Raw genomic sequence first — 18,367 nt, 5'->3', positions numbered from 1 at the left:
GTTATCCACCAGTTATGGTCAGTATTCAGTGCCGTGAACGGGTAGCTAACTGGGCATTGCTGCTTTGTTTATAAATCATATAAAAAGGCAGAGTCTAATGTAATGTTGAAGATAAACTTGCAGTCCCCCACTGTGCTTATGTGTGTACTGTACTATTGATGTCCATTGACAGTCTCCTAAATAAAGACAGACCCCCACCCCCCACCCTCCAATATCAGCGCTATTTAACTGGCCAGAACAGCTGCTGACCAGTTAAATAGCACTTAACCAGCTATCTCTTGCTGACTATCCTCAGTTAGCAGCTAGTCGGTTATATTGCACAATATAAATAGCTATCTGATGATTTTTAAAGCAAGTTTAGCAGCCATATTTGGCCGTGTGAAACCACAGAATATCTTTGGCCAGTTTCAAGATAACTGGCTAAGTCTGAATATCAACTTTTTTTTTTGTTACATTTGTACCCCGCGCTTTCCCATTCATGGCAGGCTCAATGCTGCTTACACGGGGCAATGGAGGGTTAAGTGACTTGCCCAGAGTCACAAGGAGCTGCCTGTGCCTGAAGTGGGAATTGAACTCAGTTCCTCAGGACCAAAGTCCACCACCCTAACCACTGGGCCACTCCTCCACTCAGACAGTTATCTTGAAACTGTCTAAAAATAAACCGGATATTCAATGCCAGTCACCAGAAACAGCCTGGCATTGAATATCTGGGCTCAGTGCTCACCACAGAAGTTAGCCAGTCTAACTCCCACGGTTTGAAAATCGGCCTCAGAAACTTTTGGTTGGCAAAGTTGTGTTTTAATTTATTTCTTATTGACAAGGCTGTAGGATAGCCTGACCCATCCTAAGGGAGACAGAATTAGTGCTATTGCTCATGATCCCATGCTGTGGAGAGACAATGCCATCAACCATGCCAAAAAAAAGAAGGGAGTATCATTAGTTGGAGTCAATCTAATTCCTGTAGTCTAAACATCAGCCTCAGAAACTTTTGGTTGGTCTTATTGACAAGGTTATAGGATAGCCAAGTTAGTACCAGCCTGACCCATCCAAGGGGAGGAAGAATCAGTACTATTTTTTTTTTTTTTGTTACATTTGTACCCACCGCTTTCCTACTCATGGCAGGCAATGGAGGGTTAAGTGACTTGCCCAGAGTCACAAGGAGCTGCCTGTGCCGGGAATTGAACTCAGTTCCTTGGTTCCCCAGGACCAAAGTCCACCACCCTAACCACTAGGCCACTCCTCCACAGCGGTTGCTCATGATGCCATGTTGTAGAGAGACAATGCCATCAACCATGCCATAAAAGAGGGTAATATCATTAGTTGGAGCTGCTTGTCAGCTTCCTTAGGGTCATCAGGCTTGTACTAATGGAGATAGGTCATGAGCCAATCTTTTATAATCCAGCATTGCACGTTAACTAACAGCCCTCCCCCAGAGTCTTCAGATCTGTATTACCATCCAGCCATAGATTTTGCAATGGAGGATTCAAGAAGAAAGCATTATTATTGGTCACTGAAGGCTAGAGGACACAGAAAGCATTGAGTAGACAAACAGGTGTCTGAGAAGTTTGTAGGTGGAGCATAATAAGAAAGAGGGGCAGTCCTTAAGGACCGCATCACTTTCAAGATCTGCGCATTGGTGCACAAAATCATCTATGGTGAAGCACCTGCCTATATGGACACTCTTATTAAACTGCCGCCCAGGAACTCCCGAAGGTCAGCTCGCTCATACCTCAATCTCCACTACCCAGCTTTTAGTGGCCTCAAATATAAGACCATCTATACTTCCTCTTTCTCTTATCTCAGCACTCAATTGTGGAACGGGCTGCCTCGAGAGGTCAAATTCACTCCGGATCACCCGACCTTCAAGAAGCGACTCAAGACCTTCCTTTTTGGCAGAGCATACGCTGTGAGCCCGTCTGGTGCCACGTCCTTTTGATCCACAACTTTCTCAGTGATAAATTATCACCCCTCCTCTCTCCCTTTCCCTCCTCAGTTATTTCTCTTTCCCTCTTGAGACCTTGCATACTGTATCTTGTACTATTGTTTGGTTTAATAACTATTGTACACCACATTGAGCCTGCCCATGGGGGGGGGGGGGGGGAATATTGTGGGATATAAATGCCGTAAATAAATAAATAAATCAAGTTCATTTGGGAGTATTGAGAATAAGGAGATACTCCCTGTGAATCTAGGGAGATCAGAGGAAAGTGATGGTGGTCAAACCTGGGGAGAGGGAAGAAAATGATTAATAAATAATCTTTGTCAAATTGAGAAAGCTGCAGCTGATAAGATCATATTTTTATTGTTATACTGGTCCAGATGTTGGTAATGTCCCACTTGGATTATTGCAATGTGCTGTATTTGGGTTTGCTTTCTAAATTATCGTCTAAACTGCAACTCATTCAAAATACCTCAGTGTGGTTGATTTTTAAGATCAAGAAATTTGATAATGTGAGATTATTATATTGGCTTCCTATACAACAGAGAATATGTTTCAAAAACCTTGTGCTTATTATTTCAAGTAGTTTATGGTTTTTCTTCAGACTTGTTATGTAGTTTAATACATATTACTCTATTTGGTCATTTGGTTTGTTTACGTTGTTTCTTAATTTTTCAACCTTCTTATTCTCGAGTTTGTTGTTTGTGTATTTTTAATTCTTTGTATTCTTTTTTGGTAGTGTCTTTATAGAATGCTTTACCTTCTTTGATAGGACTGAATCTTCTTATTTCATATTTCATAAAAAATTGAAATCTTTTTTATTTGACAGAGATGTTTAGGTGTTTAGCACGGCTTAGATGTGTTGTGCTTAGTCCATGTTTGTTATTTTACTTTTTTCATTTTTCTCCTTTATTTGTATTTTTTCTGTTTTTATAAACTGTTTCTTTTCTTTATATAAACTGCCTTGACCCCTGATGGGGATTTTGTGGTATATAAGCCCAATTTGAAATTGATAAATAATTACTGGTAAAAAAAAATGTAGGACTTCTCTTTTTATCAAAGATATGAAAGCTTGGTCTGGTGTGAATTTAAAGAATTTGAATATAATGAGAAACCTTTTTTGAATACTTCAAAAGTAAACACAAAATTGGTGAATATTTCCACCTGAATCAGGTTAAAAAGATCCAATCCGGACAAGCCTGGACATCTGAGATATGTTGCCAGTGGTCTAGGTTATCTAAATCAATTCACAGCCTGCCCTGGTTCACCTCTGAACAACCAAACTTCCTTGCTTTGGATATGACCAGCTGGTTTAATGCAGTCCAGATGCTATGTGCATTGTTTGGTTGTTATGTGGGAATTGCGATGGCTCTTAGTAAATGACACTGGATTCCGCATTTTCTTTCTTTTCAACCAGCAAATTGTGTGCATAATGGCCTTTGACCGGCTACAGCTGTTTTTCTTTCATTAAGACCACACATGGCAAATGTTTTATTTTACAATTCTGCTGCTGGAGTGCCCTAATGGTAGATATTAGTTCCTTTCTCTGTTGACATTTTAAAGCAAAACTAGAGACTGAAGAGAAAAAGAAACCATGTTAACTCTGTTTGTCTATTTGCCTGTCAAGTGTTTTCAGGCATACAGTAGTGTCATGGTGTCAATGGTACAAACAGATTACAGTAAATCAACTGTTTATAATGTAGAGATTCACTGTACTAGATTTAAACTAAAGAGAGTATTTTCACATGATAACACATAAATGGAGAAGTGGCCAAGTGGTTAGAGCACTAGTCTTGCAATCCAGAGGTGGCCAGTTCAAATCCCACTGCTGCTCCTTGTGATCTTGGGCAAGTCACTTAACCCTCCATTGCCTCAGGTACAAACTTAGATTGTGAGCCCTCCTTGGACAGAGAAATATCCAGAGTACCAGAATGTAACTCACCTTGAGCTACATTGGAATAGCAAAGCAGCTGCGCAAGCTTCTGTTTCTGTGAGTCTGACGTCCTGTGCAGGACGTCAGACTCACAGAAACAGAAGCCGCCTGCGTGGCTGATCTGCAAGGGCAGGCTTCTACATGGAATGTTGCTAGTGGAGGAGTAGCCTAGTGGTTAGTGCAATTGAACGTTGCTACTATTTGAGATTCTACATGGAATGTTGCTATTATTGGTGATTCTACATGGAATGTTGCTAGTGGAGGAGTGGCCTAGTGGTTAGAGCACCAGTCTTGCAATCCAGAGGTGGCCGGTTCAAATCCCACTGCTGCTCCTTGTGATCTTGGGCAAGTCACTTAACCCTCCATTGCCTCAGGTACAAACTTAGATTGTCAGCCCTCCTGGGACAGAGAAATATCCAGTGTACCTGACTGTAACTCACCTTGAGCTACTACTGAAAAAGGTGTGAGCAAAATCTAAATAAATAAATAAGAACTTGACTTACTGAGTTATCCATAGGAATAGTCAGCAGTAGTTAAATTCATTAACTGATCAGCATGATACAACTTTGGTACACTCTCAAGAATAAATAGGGAGAGGTGGCAGGTAACCTAGCATGGACGATGGGATATTTCAGATATACACATCATCTAACTGGCAAAAATGAACAGGTGTAGGTGGTCAAGCTCAGACCTGTGACAGCAGAGACTCTTTATGGGTCTCTGTACATCTCCAAGTATATATCTAGTAAACTATGATTAACAATAATAGTAGGTGGTGGTGGTAAGAGCAAAGACGGGTGAAGATCATTGTAGAGAAGATGGGGCAGTGGCTGGACTAAATGATGCCATCTTATTATTTGTGGTAGCATGGGGGGGGGGGGTGGGGGGGATAGCCAGGCATGGAACTTCACAATAAAGCCACATGAAGGGTTGCAAGTAAACGAAAAATATTTTATAATAAAATAAAATCTGTTCCTATCACAGGCAAAGTAACTGGAGGATCCAAGTCTCTTCAACTCAAACTATATCTTCCCAGTGCCTGTCCTAACAGGCTCCAACAGTCTCAATATGAACTAGTCTCTGCAGGTAACCAAAACTAGACTGGTGCTAGCCAGACCTCAATGCTGAGAGATTTTCAAGTTCCAAGTTAAAGCGTGGAAATTTAGGCTTGTTCTATAAAATACGACTAAATTAAGGCATACTTCATAGAATACACTTAGGCATATTTCATTTTGGTGCCAATTTTTTTAAGAGTGATATGTAGAATCTAGTCCTTAGTGCCACATAAACTGATAACTTTGTCCATTTACAGATCTGCCAAGGCTTTCACACTGGGTAAGAGACTCCCACCTTGGAAGACCGTCTCTTGACCCAAATCAAGAAGACTCCTGCAGAACATGAGAAGCTCAGGAGCCAATCAGCTGGTTTTCTTTCTGCTTGCATGTGACCACGAGCAGCTTCGGATCTCATGGATGACATTTCCCACTGCAAACTTAACAGGCAAGACGTGTGGGCCATGAGATTTGAAGCTGTTCACAGTTGCAGCGCTGGCAGAGAACATGTTGTAGAAGAGATGGAGTGGGGCAAGGCAGGAGCTGGGCTTGGAGATGGGGATCAAAATTTCCCATTTAAAGATTGCTCCCCCCATAGCAACTCTGTAATTAGAAAGTTAAATGACCAAAGCTATCCATGTAAGTGGATCAGATTAAAAAAATAATAATAGTAATAATAAATAAAGTACTTACATATGCATTGCCACCAGTTGCATAAGCACTTTTGAATACTGACCTCCTAAATAACACACTTTAGGTTTGATTGTTGGAAAGATATACATACACACTGACTTTTCAGTTTGTGAAAGGTCCTTGGCCTGATGCCTCATAACTTTCTCTTTTCCAGGCAAAACAAAGTGACATGTCAGGTTATGACTTCTTGTATATTATTTTGCTTCATGTTTTGCTTGTTGATTTTAGAAAAACCCTTGGCTCATAATCATGCACACTGTTTTGGACCATTTGAACTGGGAACTAATACATAAAAGAGATTAAATAAACAAACAGACATTAATCAGAAAAAGGCCGGAACTGCAGCTTAGCAGCTGCTGTGTGAAAAAACCCAAGTTCAGTTGCCAAGCCTGATTTCTGCTCTCTGGGATAGCCAGGGCTACGGACATTATAAAAGGAGCCTCAGCCATCAGTGACAACTACTGGCCAGACCTAGGATGCACATTTACCAGTTACTGGAAAGATCTGAGGTCTGTGCCCCTGGTTATAGGTGGGCATCGGAATGGCCGAGCTAAGTTGAGGGGAAAAGTTATACAACAGGAGAAAAACCTCATTGCAAATACAAACTCAATGTGTCCCAGTCCAACAGAAGCCTAATCCAATAGAGGTGGTAATCCAAAGTAGCAAGAGGGAATAGCCCATTTAGAAAAAAATATTTTTATGAAAATGTCTTCATCCAGCCCAAGAGGAATTTTCTTGAGCTTGACTTTCATTTTCATCAACTTGCTTGTCCATCCATCTTCTCTTTGTTCTTCTTGCCTGGGCTGCAGTATTCTGAGAACTCCTGCCCCTTTCTTGCTACTAGATTTCATAATACCGAAAGAGGGATATGACCCAGTACCCATTTCAGACTGAATCTTCTTAACGTCTTCTCACAGCATTATCCCACTGAATCCAAAGGTCATGGATGTGAAAGATTAGCTGGTAGGCACACCAGATACATATTAGACTACAATTCCCATAAACATGTGGCACTGCTAATGTACATCCACTACCTTTAAATATGTGTTCATATTTTGTTAAACTCATAAAAATTAGCAAAAACAATGAAAACATAGGTGAATGTTAACACATATATGAACAGGGTGGTGGGGGAAAGGCAAGTGCAGAGGAAATGCGAAAAGAAATTCCTTCATTTCATATTGTGCATTATGTGGAATGGAGAAATAGCCTAATGGCTAGTGCACTGGCCTGAGAACCAGGCGAACCAAGTTCAATTCCCACTGCAGCTCCTTGTGACCCTGGGCAAGACACTTAACCCTCCATTGCCCCACTCACAAAAACAATATCTTAGATTGTGAGCCTACTAAATATTTTTATTTTATTTATTTTTGTTACATTTGTACCCCGCGCTTTCCCACTCATGGCAGGCTCAATGTGGCAGGCAATGGAGGGTTAAGTGACTTGCCCAGAGTCACAAGGAGCTGCCTGTGCTGGGAATTGAACTCAGTTCCTCAGTTCCCCAGGACCAAAATCCACCACCCTAACCACTAGGCCACTCCTCCCTCCACTGTTGCTACTATTTGAGATTCTACATGGAATGTTGCTATTCCACTAGCAACATTCCATGTAGAAGTCGGCCCTTGCAGATCACCAATGTGGGCGCACAGGCTTCTGCTTCTGTGAGTCTGACATCCTGCACGTACATGCAGGATGTCAGACTCACAGAAACAGAAGCCTGTGCAGCCTTGTACATGGAATGTTGCTAGAGGAATAGCAACATTCCATGTAGAATCTCCAATAGTATCTATTTTATTTTTGTTACATTTGTACCCTGCGCTTTCCCACTCATGGCAGGCTCAATGCGGCTTACATGGGGCAATGGAGGGTTAAGTGACTTGCCCAGAGTCACAAGGAGCTGCCTGTGCCTGAAGTGGGAATCAAACTCAGTTCCTCAGGACCAAAGTCCACCACCCTAACCACTAGGCCACTCCTCCACTCCTCCACCTGTATGTGATATGTAAATCGCTTTGACTGTACCAAAGAAAGGCATACATCAAATCCCTTCCTCATGTCTGAGCTAAGTTACAGTCAAGACTCCTTGATGAAGCTGCTTAACCCAGGGGTTCCCAAACTTTTTTGGTTCACGGCACCCTTAGTATCCCAGCAATTTTTCACGGAACCCCTCCCCCCCCAGCCATATGGGTCTCCGCACCGCCCCTGGCCACATGGGTCTCCGCACACACACACATACCAGCCACACAGGTCTCCCTTTCCCTGAGGTCCCCTCTTCCCAGATAGTCCAGCACACCATTCCTTGCAGCCCCTCTCCTCCCATAAATCAGGCACACCTCTACCTTCCCCAAATCCAGCATCGCTAGCTACCTTCCTTCCTGCAAGTTCAGGATCACTGCCGCTTCCTTCTCCTTCCCCCGCCACCGCTGAAGTGCTTGCAACTTACATTTTCAGGCCGTCTGCGATTCACACAGGTATGCACTCCGGGGCCTTCCCAGTCTGCCGCGTCCGGGCCTCTCTGATGCTACTTCCTGTTGTGAGGGCCGGACACAGCAGAGGGAAGTCCCCACAGTGCCTGTGTGAATCGCGGATGGCCCGAAAATGTAAGCTGCAAGCACTGCAGCGACAGCGGAGGAGAAGCAGGAAGTGGCAGATTCTGGACCTGCGGGAGGGGAAGTAGGGAGTGATGCTGGATTGTGGGCAGCAGGAAAGAGGTCAAGATGTGCCGCGGCACCCCTGACAGTTCATGCATCACATCAGGGTGCCGCAGCGCACACAGTTCGGGAAACCCTTGCTTAACCTGAAAAGCTAGTTTACTGCATCATTTCCCATTTGCAGAGTATTTAGAATTTTGCTTACTTTTAAGTCAGAAGCAGGTATGCTTTTTGGGTCAAATTCGATATATCGTGCCTGAAAAATCGGCACCAATTAAAAACACTTAGTGTGATTCTATAAACAGTGCGAACAACTTAACAGCAAGCTAATCAGCACCAATAATTCAGAGATATCAATTATCAGCACTAATTGTCAATAATTAGGATTTAGGCACATATCCAATTCTATAACGGATTGTGACCAAATCCTATCATGCATAACAATTTGGAGGTGTTCTTAGGAGCATTCCAGGATTTTATGAGCGTCGATACAGAATCATGCCTAAGTGCACCTAACTTAGGCGCCAGTATTTAGGGCTGCTTATACTTGCAGCCGCCTACAATTAGGTGCACCTTAGTGCTAAGTGTGAATCTATAAAGGAAGCATACTCGTTATAGAATCGCGCTAAGTGCGTTACTTTATCAAAGCCAATTTTTAAGTGCTACTTGTAGAATTTACTCCTTTGTAAAAGGCGGCATATCAACCACAAAGGAAGCAAAAGTATGCCAGGCTAAACAGCTAGAGTACTGTCATAAATAATTTTATTTTAGCCTCCCTTGTAAACAGAGATAAATATTCAGCTAGCCTCTGAACACAAATTTATATGAATACCCATATCACTTTATACATATTTTCAGTCAGGCTATGTATCCACCTCTGAACAGTGACAATGCCAACATAACTTTAGCCGGTGGTGGGAGGCAGGGCTGGTGGTTGGGAGGTGGGGATAGTGCTGGGCAGACTTATACGGTCTGTGCCAGAAACGGTGGTGGGAGGCGGGGCTGGTGGTTGGGAGGCGGGGATAGTGCTGGGCAGACTTATACGGTCTGTGCCCTGAAAAAGACAGGTACAAATCAAGGTAAGGTATACACAAAAAATGGCACATGTGAGTTTATCTTGTTGGGCAGACTGGGTGGACCGTGCAGGTCTTTTTCTGCCGTCATCTACTATGTTACTATGTTTATATCAACACAGTATCTGTGTAAAGTTTTCCGACACTTCTGACTTCAGAGCCTAATGCATAAGTTATAATTACCACTATCTGGATAACTGTGGCCCTGTACCATATCAAATTCAGCTCAGCTTTGGCTGAATAAATTTTGGATGTATAGCAACTCTTACAAAGTGTAAGGAATTTTTAAAGAAAGTCAAATATGCTGTCAGAACCTGATGACTACAATAATGATTTGAATATCAGACATGAAAATTACTGTGTTGTAGTCTGTCTGGTAAACAGTAAATTTAAAACACTCAACATTAATTAAATATTTATAATTGAATTTCCACAAACTACAAAAGCTTTGGGAGTAGTTAACAGCTTACCTGTATCCAAGTGGAACATCAGATAAATTTATAAATGATGGAAAATCCACAGTATTCATAACTGGGTAAGCATGAACGGGAACCAGTAATGCATCATCGCCCTAGAAATGTTTACAGACCTTCCAAATTAATTAAATCAAATAAATACTCTTAATGTATTGTACAATACAAGTTTGTATACGCAATAGAAAGTTTACATAGGTGAAATTGGGTCTTACCTTAAATTTCCTTTCCTTGATTTCTGCTACACCAGTCCAACCAAAGAGTTATATCCTCCTATCAGAAGATGGAGGCAGAGCAGTTAAAGATTCAAGGGACATCGCCAGTATAAAGCAAAGATACTTACCTATAGCAGGTATTCTCCGAGGACAGCAAGCCTTATATCCTCACACGTGGGTAAAGCAATCTGCGTTGCCCGGTCCAGAGCTTGTGACAAGCTTTTAGCAAGCTCTTTGGAGCATCAGTCGCTTTCCATGGCACATGTGCGAGTGCCTTCCCGCCCACCACAAGAGTGCAGGACCACCTCTAGAATACTAGAGCATAAAAGAAAAGGAGGAGACAACTCCAAGGGGAGGTGGGAGGGTATGTGAGAATATAAGGCCAGCTGTCCTCGTAGAATACCTACTACAGCTAAGTATCTTCAATTTCTCCAAGAACAAGCAGATGTGAGAATCCTTAGCTACCAGGCTCACTAAAAACAATAACCATTGGTCATTTGGACCACGCAGTGGCAAGGTCAAACACAAATTAACCTGAAGCTATATACAACCTGAATGAAAGTGCAGCCTGGAACAGAACAAAACAGGCCTAGGAGGGAAGAGTTGGATGCTAGACTCCAAACAAATTCTGCAGTACTGCCTATCCAAACCAACTGTCGCATCAGATATCCTGCTTAAGGCAGTAGTGAGGATGTGAATGTGTGGATCGAAGACCATGTTGCAGCCTTACAAATTTCTTCAAAGGAGGCTGACCTCAAGTGGGCTACCGACAGAGCCATGGCCCTAATATTGTGAGCCTTGACATGACCCTCAAAGGCCAGACCAGCTTGGGTATAAGTGAAAGAAATGCAATGGAATCAAAAGAAAGCAAATTCTAAGACCTCAACATCCAGGTCGTGAGGGTCAGAGACTGGAGGTTGGGATACAGAAGAGATATCTTGTTCTGCGTGGTGAGGGTCAGAAAACACTCCAATCTCCATGGTTCTTCGGAGGATAACTCCAGAAGAAGGAGGAACCAGATCTCTCAGGGACAATAAAGAGCGATCAGACTCATGGTCTCTTGGTCTTGCTTGAGTTTCAGCAAAGTCCTCCCTAAGAGAGGTATGGGAGGATACGCATAAAGAAGACCTGACCCCCAATGAAGGAGGAAGGCATCCAACGTTAGTCTGTTGTGGGCCTGGAGCCTGGACCAGAACTGAGGGACTTTGTGATTGGATTGAGTGGCAAGGAGATCCACCAAGGGGGTGCCCCACACTCAGAAGACCTCACGGGCAACGCCCATGTTGAGTGACCACTAATGCAGTTGCATGACCCTGCTTAGTCTGTCTGCCTGGCTATTGGATTTGCCTACCAGCTAAGTGGCCTTGAGGAGCATTCCCTGCTGGATCGCCCAATGCCACATCCCGATAGCCTCCTAAAACAGAGGGCGTGATCCGGTGCCCCACTGCTTGTTAGTGTAATACATGGCAACCTGATTGTCAGTTTGAATGAGAACAATTTGGTTGATCAGCCGATCTCTGAAAGCCTTTAGAGTGTTCCAGATCGCCCAGAGCTCCAGAAGGTTGATGTGAAGATTTGTCTCCTAGGCTCACCAAATACCTTGAGTGTGAAGCCCATCTACATGAGCTCCCCAACCCGGATGGGATGCATCCGTCATCAGCACCTGATCTTGATTTCTCCTTGCTATTTTCAGGGACTAGACCATAGAAGTCTGCCCAGCACTGTGCTTGTTCTAAAACTTCTGAAGTTGTCATTGAAGCCCCTGAAAAGCTCCACTCCAGCCCATCCAAATCTATTCAGCCACGATCTGGGCACAGACTGTAGAAGTCTGTCCAATACTGTCTTTGCCACCTAATCTCCACTAAACTGCTTTGGATCAATTCTCTCTAAACAGGATTCCTTTGTGATTATCCCATGCATTTTTGAATTCTGTTACTGTTTTCATCTCCATCACCTCCCGGCAGGAGGGCATTCCAGGTATCTACCACCCTCTGTGAAAAAGTACTTCCTGACATTATTCCTGAGTTGGCCACCCTTCAACCTCAATTCACGTCCTCTAGTTCTACCAGCTTACCATCTCTGGAAAAGGTTTGTTTGTGGATTAATACCTTTCAAATATTTAAACATCTGTATCATATCTTCACAAAGGGAGCCCACAAGGTTCCCACTCCACAGAGCCAACCCTGACAAACAACAGAGAGGGCAGAACCAATGCCCTGAACTGCCATTAGAGGACGTGAGGAATCCCAGTTCAGAGAGAGAAGGACCGAAATGCCAAACCTGCACATGGGAAGAACACTGAACTGAGGCAGGCAGTATCATACCCTAAGGAAAGAAGAGATTTCACTCTGAAGGCAAGGCAGGAATCAAGGCCAGGGTCTCTGGCCTCAAAAACAATCCTCACCTATTTTTTTTTCCAAATGGGACAGCCATCAAATTTCCTAAGCATAAGCTGGCTTCAGAAGTGGCAAAACCAGAAGCACTCAGCTAATAGGCGATAAAACTATCACCAGAATGACAAAAGGGAGATAAACTCCCCCCATGTAGAACCAAAAATTGCACCATGACTGGAGGAATTTGGCAGGAAGCATCACAAGTTCCCAGTGACAAACTGGAATGAGTCGAATTAACCTCTGAACCTCAAATAGGACAAACACCAGCTATATGAACAGAAACTAATCTGCAAAGAACCGCAGAGATGGATCAGGAAGGAAAGGGAGGGAAGATAAGTGTGGGGGGAGAGGGCTAACATCCAGCGTCTACAGTTCCCAAAGAAGAGGTAAGAGGTACCAGCTACAGCACTTACTGGTGGAAAGGAAATACAAAATGCTGTCATGGAATAAGTTTGACACACACCACAGAGCAAAGTTGTCTCCTGAAACTCCTTAAAAATGAGTGAAGAGCAGAGGAGTTGGGAGGGTGAGGAACCCGGCACCGCCAGGTGTCACCCAGCTCCAGCAAAAGTCTTTAAATAGAAAAGGAGCTAACATCATCATAGAGGAAAGTCCCTGCTCAACTGACACCCAGCTGAAACTGGGGCAGGAGCTGGCTGAGAAGCACCAACGAGAAGCTACAAGGTCCACCAACCATTCGCTTGGAGACAGAGAAAAATACTGAGCAACTCCTTTAAGGGCGAATCACAATGAAGTATTTTTCTCTGTCTCCCTCCGCTGGTAGATAGATATAACCTATTAGTCTGGACTGGACTGGTATGGTATGACAACAAGGAAATGACTCTTATACTCTCGTTACCTGCAAATCTTAGAATTTTGGAACACAGAGGTTCCCTGCTACATTAGAAGTTCATACAAGGAATCTGATTCTTGTTTCTTCTCTTCCATCTTTTTATTCTGTTTTTGGAATGTTTTATTAATGTTGTAAACTGCCTAGATAGCATCCCTAACGCTTAGTATATTAAGATACATTATCAAGTTTCAAGTTTTATTTTAATACTACATAGACATAACACTGGAAATAAGATGACCTCAGACAATTTGTCAGTTTTCAAGTACTAATTCATACATGTAAAATAATTTAAGGTAGGAATAAAGTTGACTTCAGTGAAAGCTGGAGTAAAATGAGAACAGGATAAGGAGAAATGGAGGTGATTCCGTTTTCTAATCTAATTTTGTAGCACTTGGTTACTCACCTTGCAATGAATGCGGATGCAGTCATAGTAATAGCGCCATTCATCAGGAGAAAAATCAACAGTAACAGTAATCGATAACCCAGGGATAAGCCGGTACTGTAACATGGAACAAGAACGTCACAGTAAAGAACACTGTGAATCTCGACACTTGATCTGTATTACCCAATACCATCATTTATTTCTCTAAGCGAAGCACCTAGACACTAAGCTACAGGAGCAGCTTCATGGTTGAACCTGTGGGAGAACCTGATCTCCCTAAGAGGCATGAGTGGCTTTGCAAATGCATTTTGCATGCATTACAATGACAAAGTACAGAACTGTGTTTGCCAATTGTAACACATGCTCTTTTGTCATATATGTGTTTGTGAAGTCATCTGCAGATACATTGCTAACTTGCTAATGAGCTAAATAATGATAAAAACAGCTCATTAGTAATTCAGCCTCAGCACAGTTATGCCCAGGAAATTTTGCTAAACTGATATTTATGAAACTTATCCTCATCTCAGATGGATGTAGTTCAGTAAAGTATTCAATGTAGGAAGGATATCATAAGAGAAGTGCAGCAAAACTCATTTTTATATACTTACATAAACAAGCATTATGAGATAAACTTTGGGGACCATTTACGAAAAAGTGGTAAAGTTTTGCAGTTACTGCATGCTAATTGTCCAAATTACTGCACAGTAACTGCAAAGCTTTATATTAATTGTTGGAAGCAGGGCTCCCAGCATCTTCCCAGATAGTTAAATCAGAGACAACATACTTATTACATGTCAACTGCACTGCAGATAATGAAGATCCACTTAATGCCACCTCAGTAGGCAGCATTATCTGCTGTATTAACAGTTCACTTGCAATAACTTATCATGCTTTAACTGCAAGGCGCAGTCCATACCTATTCCCCACCCCATCTTAAGGGGTCTTTTTACTAAGCTGTGGCAAGAATTAACGCATGCCCACAGCTTAAAATGCCTTACTGCGAGGTGCACTCAGGCGTACCACAGTAATTTTAGCATTGGCGCGTGGTAGCCGCACGCTAAAAAATATATTTTATTTTTAGAGCTGGGGGTGGAAAGTAGGTGTATTCTGCACTAATCGGTTAGTGCGGCTACATTGCCGTGCATTAACTGATTAGCAAATGGTTAGCGCATGAGTTCTTACTGCCTATATAATGGGTGGTGGTAGGGGTTCACGCGCTAATGGCCACACGTTAATGGGAAAACTAGCATGTGGCCATTAATAGAAAAAAAAAAAGCAGAAATTCAACCATTTTACCCAAGCAGTAAAAATAGCCTTAGCAAATGGGAATGACCCGCATAAGCACAAGATAAAGGCTACTTTTTACTGCAGTTTGGTAAAAGAGCCCATAAAAATTTAATGTGGGAATTAGAATGTCACATGTCAGCTACCAGGTTAACTTTTAGCATGGCCGTGTGTTACCAGTGTGCTTAATGCATTTGAGTAAAAGGCTCTCTTTCTGCAGCATCTGCCAATTTCTGCAAGTTTCCTGGCCGCTTAGCAATCGGCCCCTTATTTTGATGGCTCAAAGCTCTCCCCTTATTACTCTACTTTCAGGCTTATTTTCGAAAGAGAAGGGCGCCCATCTTTCGACACAAATCGGAAGATGGGCGTCCTTCTCCCAGGGTTGCCCAAATCGGCATAATCGAAAGCCGATTTTGGGCGTCCCCAACTGCTTTCCGTCGCGGGGACGACCAAAGTTCCCGGGGGCGTGTCGGAAGCATAGCGAAGGCGGGACTGGGGTGTGCTTAACACATGGGCATCCTCGGCCGATAATGGAAAAAAGAAGGGCGTCCCTGAAGAACACTTGGCCGACTTTACTTGGTCCATTTTTTCTTGTGACCAAGCCTCAAAAAGGTGTCGGAACTGACCAGATGACCACCGGAGGGAATCGGGAATGACCTCCCCTTACTCCCCCTGTGGTCACTAACCCCTTCCCACCCTAAAAAAAACACAAACTTTAAAAATATTTTTTGCCAGTCTCAAATGTCATACCCAGCTCCATGACAGCAGTATGCAGGTCCCTGGAGCAGTTTTAGTGGGTACTGCAGTGCACTTCAGGCAGGCAGACCCAGATCCATTCCCCCCCCCCCCCCCCCCACCTGTTACACTACTGCTGGTAAATGTGAGCCCTTCAAAACCCACCAGAAACCCACTGTACCCACCTCTAGGTGCCCCCTTCACTCCTTAGGGCTATGGTAGTGGTGTACAGTTGTGGGGAGTTGGTTGGGGGGAGGGGGTTTGGAGGGTTCAGCACCCAAGGTACGGGAGCTATGCACTTGGGAGCAATTTGTGAAGTCCACTGCAGCACCCCCTAGGGTTCCCAGTTGATGTCCTGGCACGTGAGGGGGACCAGTGCACTATAAATGCTGGCTCCTCCCACGACCAAAGGGCTTGCATTTGGTCGTTTCTGAGATGGGCGTCCTCTGTTTCCATTATCGCCGAAAACCGGGGACAACCATCTCTAAGGACGACCATCTCTAAGGTCGACCTAAATGTTGAGATTTGGACGTCCCCAACCTTATTATCGAAACGAAAGATGGATGCCCAGCTTGTTTCTATAATACAGGTTTCCCCGCCCCTTCGCTGGGACGTCTTGCGAGGACGTCCTCAGGAAAACTTGGGCGCCCCATTCGATTATGCCCCTCCATGTCACATATGTTTGTAAACACGCCACCTTATATAAACATGTTTTTCCAGCTACACTCCTTAGTTTTCCTCTTCAACTTCTTCTCAATACTAAAGTGTTTTTCTATTTTGTTTTTACCTTACCTCTTCCTTGCTCAACATCATTTTCAAGAATTATAATACTTGTTTAATATATTTGTGATATAATAAACAATAAATTAATAGCTTAGAAAATAAAATGAAAAACAAAAATATTATGAATCAAAATTGCAGAGGCTTCTTACTTACATTTTTACTGTACTTTATCTGAAAGTATATTGTCTGTGGTGGAATAATATGAATATTCATAGCTTCAGAGGAAATATTTTTCAGATTCTGTATAGTAAGAAAAAAAATGCCTGCTGATTATTTTTCCCTAAAATAAAAGTATATCCACTCTTGTCATCATATAGACTTGCAAGCATTTTACATGGGCGTCCTGGCAAATAAGTGCAAAACTGCCTTTATACAATTAAATGTATCCAGAGAGGATACTCATTTTGGGGGATCAGAATCAATCAGGAATCCTATTGTTAAATTTAGGACTGCATGCTCAGTGTTCCTACCTAAACAAACAGGACTGTCGACTATAGTGTTGTACAGTAACTAAGTAAATATAAGTAGTTACTGTACTTAAGTAAAAGTTTTGTTATTTTTTTACTTGTAAAAAAGTACAGAATAACATTTGCTATTTTTACAGTTGCTGAAGTATTAATTTTGCCAAATTTTACTCAGTTACATGTGAAGCTTGCAGTTAAAAGCAAAAAGTAGATGTGAATGATGACTCCTCAGTAAATCAAATGAAATAGCAAAAGTGAGAACAGGATTTTGCTATTGCAAACCTTGTCATGCAAACAGTGGATCATCTGATCCTAAATTTTGCTGTTCAGTGACTATAGCCTATAAGAACAGTGAAGTTGCCTGTGTTTGTTGAACTGGTTAGTGGCCTCCAGCCAAACAGAACAGCAATGAGTTGGGTCACTTTAAAGTGGAGACGACGCTGAAGCTGGTAGCAATTCTTGGTGAACACATCATCCCATGGGAAATTTTACATTGGGGTGACTGTCCACTGGATTGATATGAGTCTTTAGAGAGGAAGTCTGCTTGTCTGTTACTCTCAGCCACTTCGTCACACTACTTCACTATTGCTGAAATTCAAACTCTGTATTTTTAATCTAAACTGTAAGCCACATTGAGCTCAATCTTGTTTTGGGGATAATGTGGGATATAAATGTCACAAACAAATAAATATTTGACATTCTTGCATCAGTTCTCAAAGATATTCAAACAGAGTTTGCCATCAGATGAAAAATTGTTAGAACAAGAGACAATGATTCCAGCTTTGTGAAAGCCTTCTTTGTAACTGGACAGTATGTTGATAATGAAGATAAAGATGAAGATGCAAGTGATGAATTAGACAGTGAAGGAGTGGCCTAGTGGTTAGAGCACTGGTCTTGCAATCCAGAGGTGGCCGGTTCAAATCCTGCTACTGCTCTGTGTGATCTTGGGCAAGTCACTTAACCCTCCATTGCCTCAGGTACAAACTTAGATTGTGAGCCCTCCTGGGACAGAGAAATATCCAGAGTACCAGAATGTAACTCACCTTGAACTACTACTGAAAAAGGTGTGAGCAAAATCTAAATAAATAAATTATTTGAAATTCTGTTGCTACTATTTGAGATTCTCCATGGAATGTTGCTATTCCACTAGCAACATTCCATGTAGAAGCCTGCCCTTGCAGATCAGCAACACGGCCGCGCAGGCTTCTGTTTCTGTGAGTCTGACGTCCTGCACGTATGTGCAGGACGTCAGACTCACAGAAACAGAAGCCTGCGTGGCTGATCTGCAAGGGCAAGCTTCTACATGGATCGTTGCTAGTAGAGGAGTAGCCTAGTGGTTAGTGCAGTGGAACATTGAATGTTGCTACTATTTGAGATTCTACATGGAATGTTGCTATTATTGGTGATTCTACATGGACTGTTGCTGAGTGGAGGGGTGGCTTAGTGG

The 18,367-nt window shown here is 42.7% G+C and overlaps 1 protein-coding gene across 1 annotated transcript in view; it reads right to left on the bottom strand.

Moving 5' to 3' along the window:
• Positions 1-18,367, bottom strand: part of CFAP221 (cilia and flagella associated protein 221) — a 125,460-nt gene that overhangs the window by 89,774 nt on the left and 17,319 nt on the right. The window contains exons 4-6 of the mRNA XM_030210874.1: positions 16,610-16,696; positions 13,676-13,771; positions 9,809-9,909 (exon numbers count right to left, since the gene is read on the bottom strand). Of these exons, the coding sequence (XP_030066734.1) occupies positions 9,809-9,909; positions 13,676-13,771; positions 16,610-16,696 (284 nt within the window). The remainder of the gene's footprint in view (positions 1-9,808; positions 9,910-13,675; positions 13,772-16,609; positions 16,697-18,367) is intronic.

This window comes from Microcaecilia unicolor, chromosome 7 (genome assembly GCF_901765095.1).
Source record: "Microcaecilia unicolor chromosome 7, aMicUni1.1, whole genome shotgun sequence".
Taxonomy (NCBI): Eukaryota; Metazoa; Chordata; class Amphibia; order Gymnophiona; family Siphonopidae; genus Microcaecilia; species Microcaecilia unicolor.
Note: the sequence above shows the minus strand (reverse complement) of the source record. Positions and strands in the feature narration are given on the sequence as shown.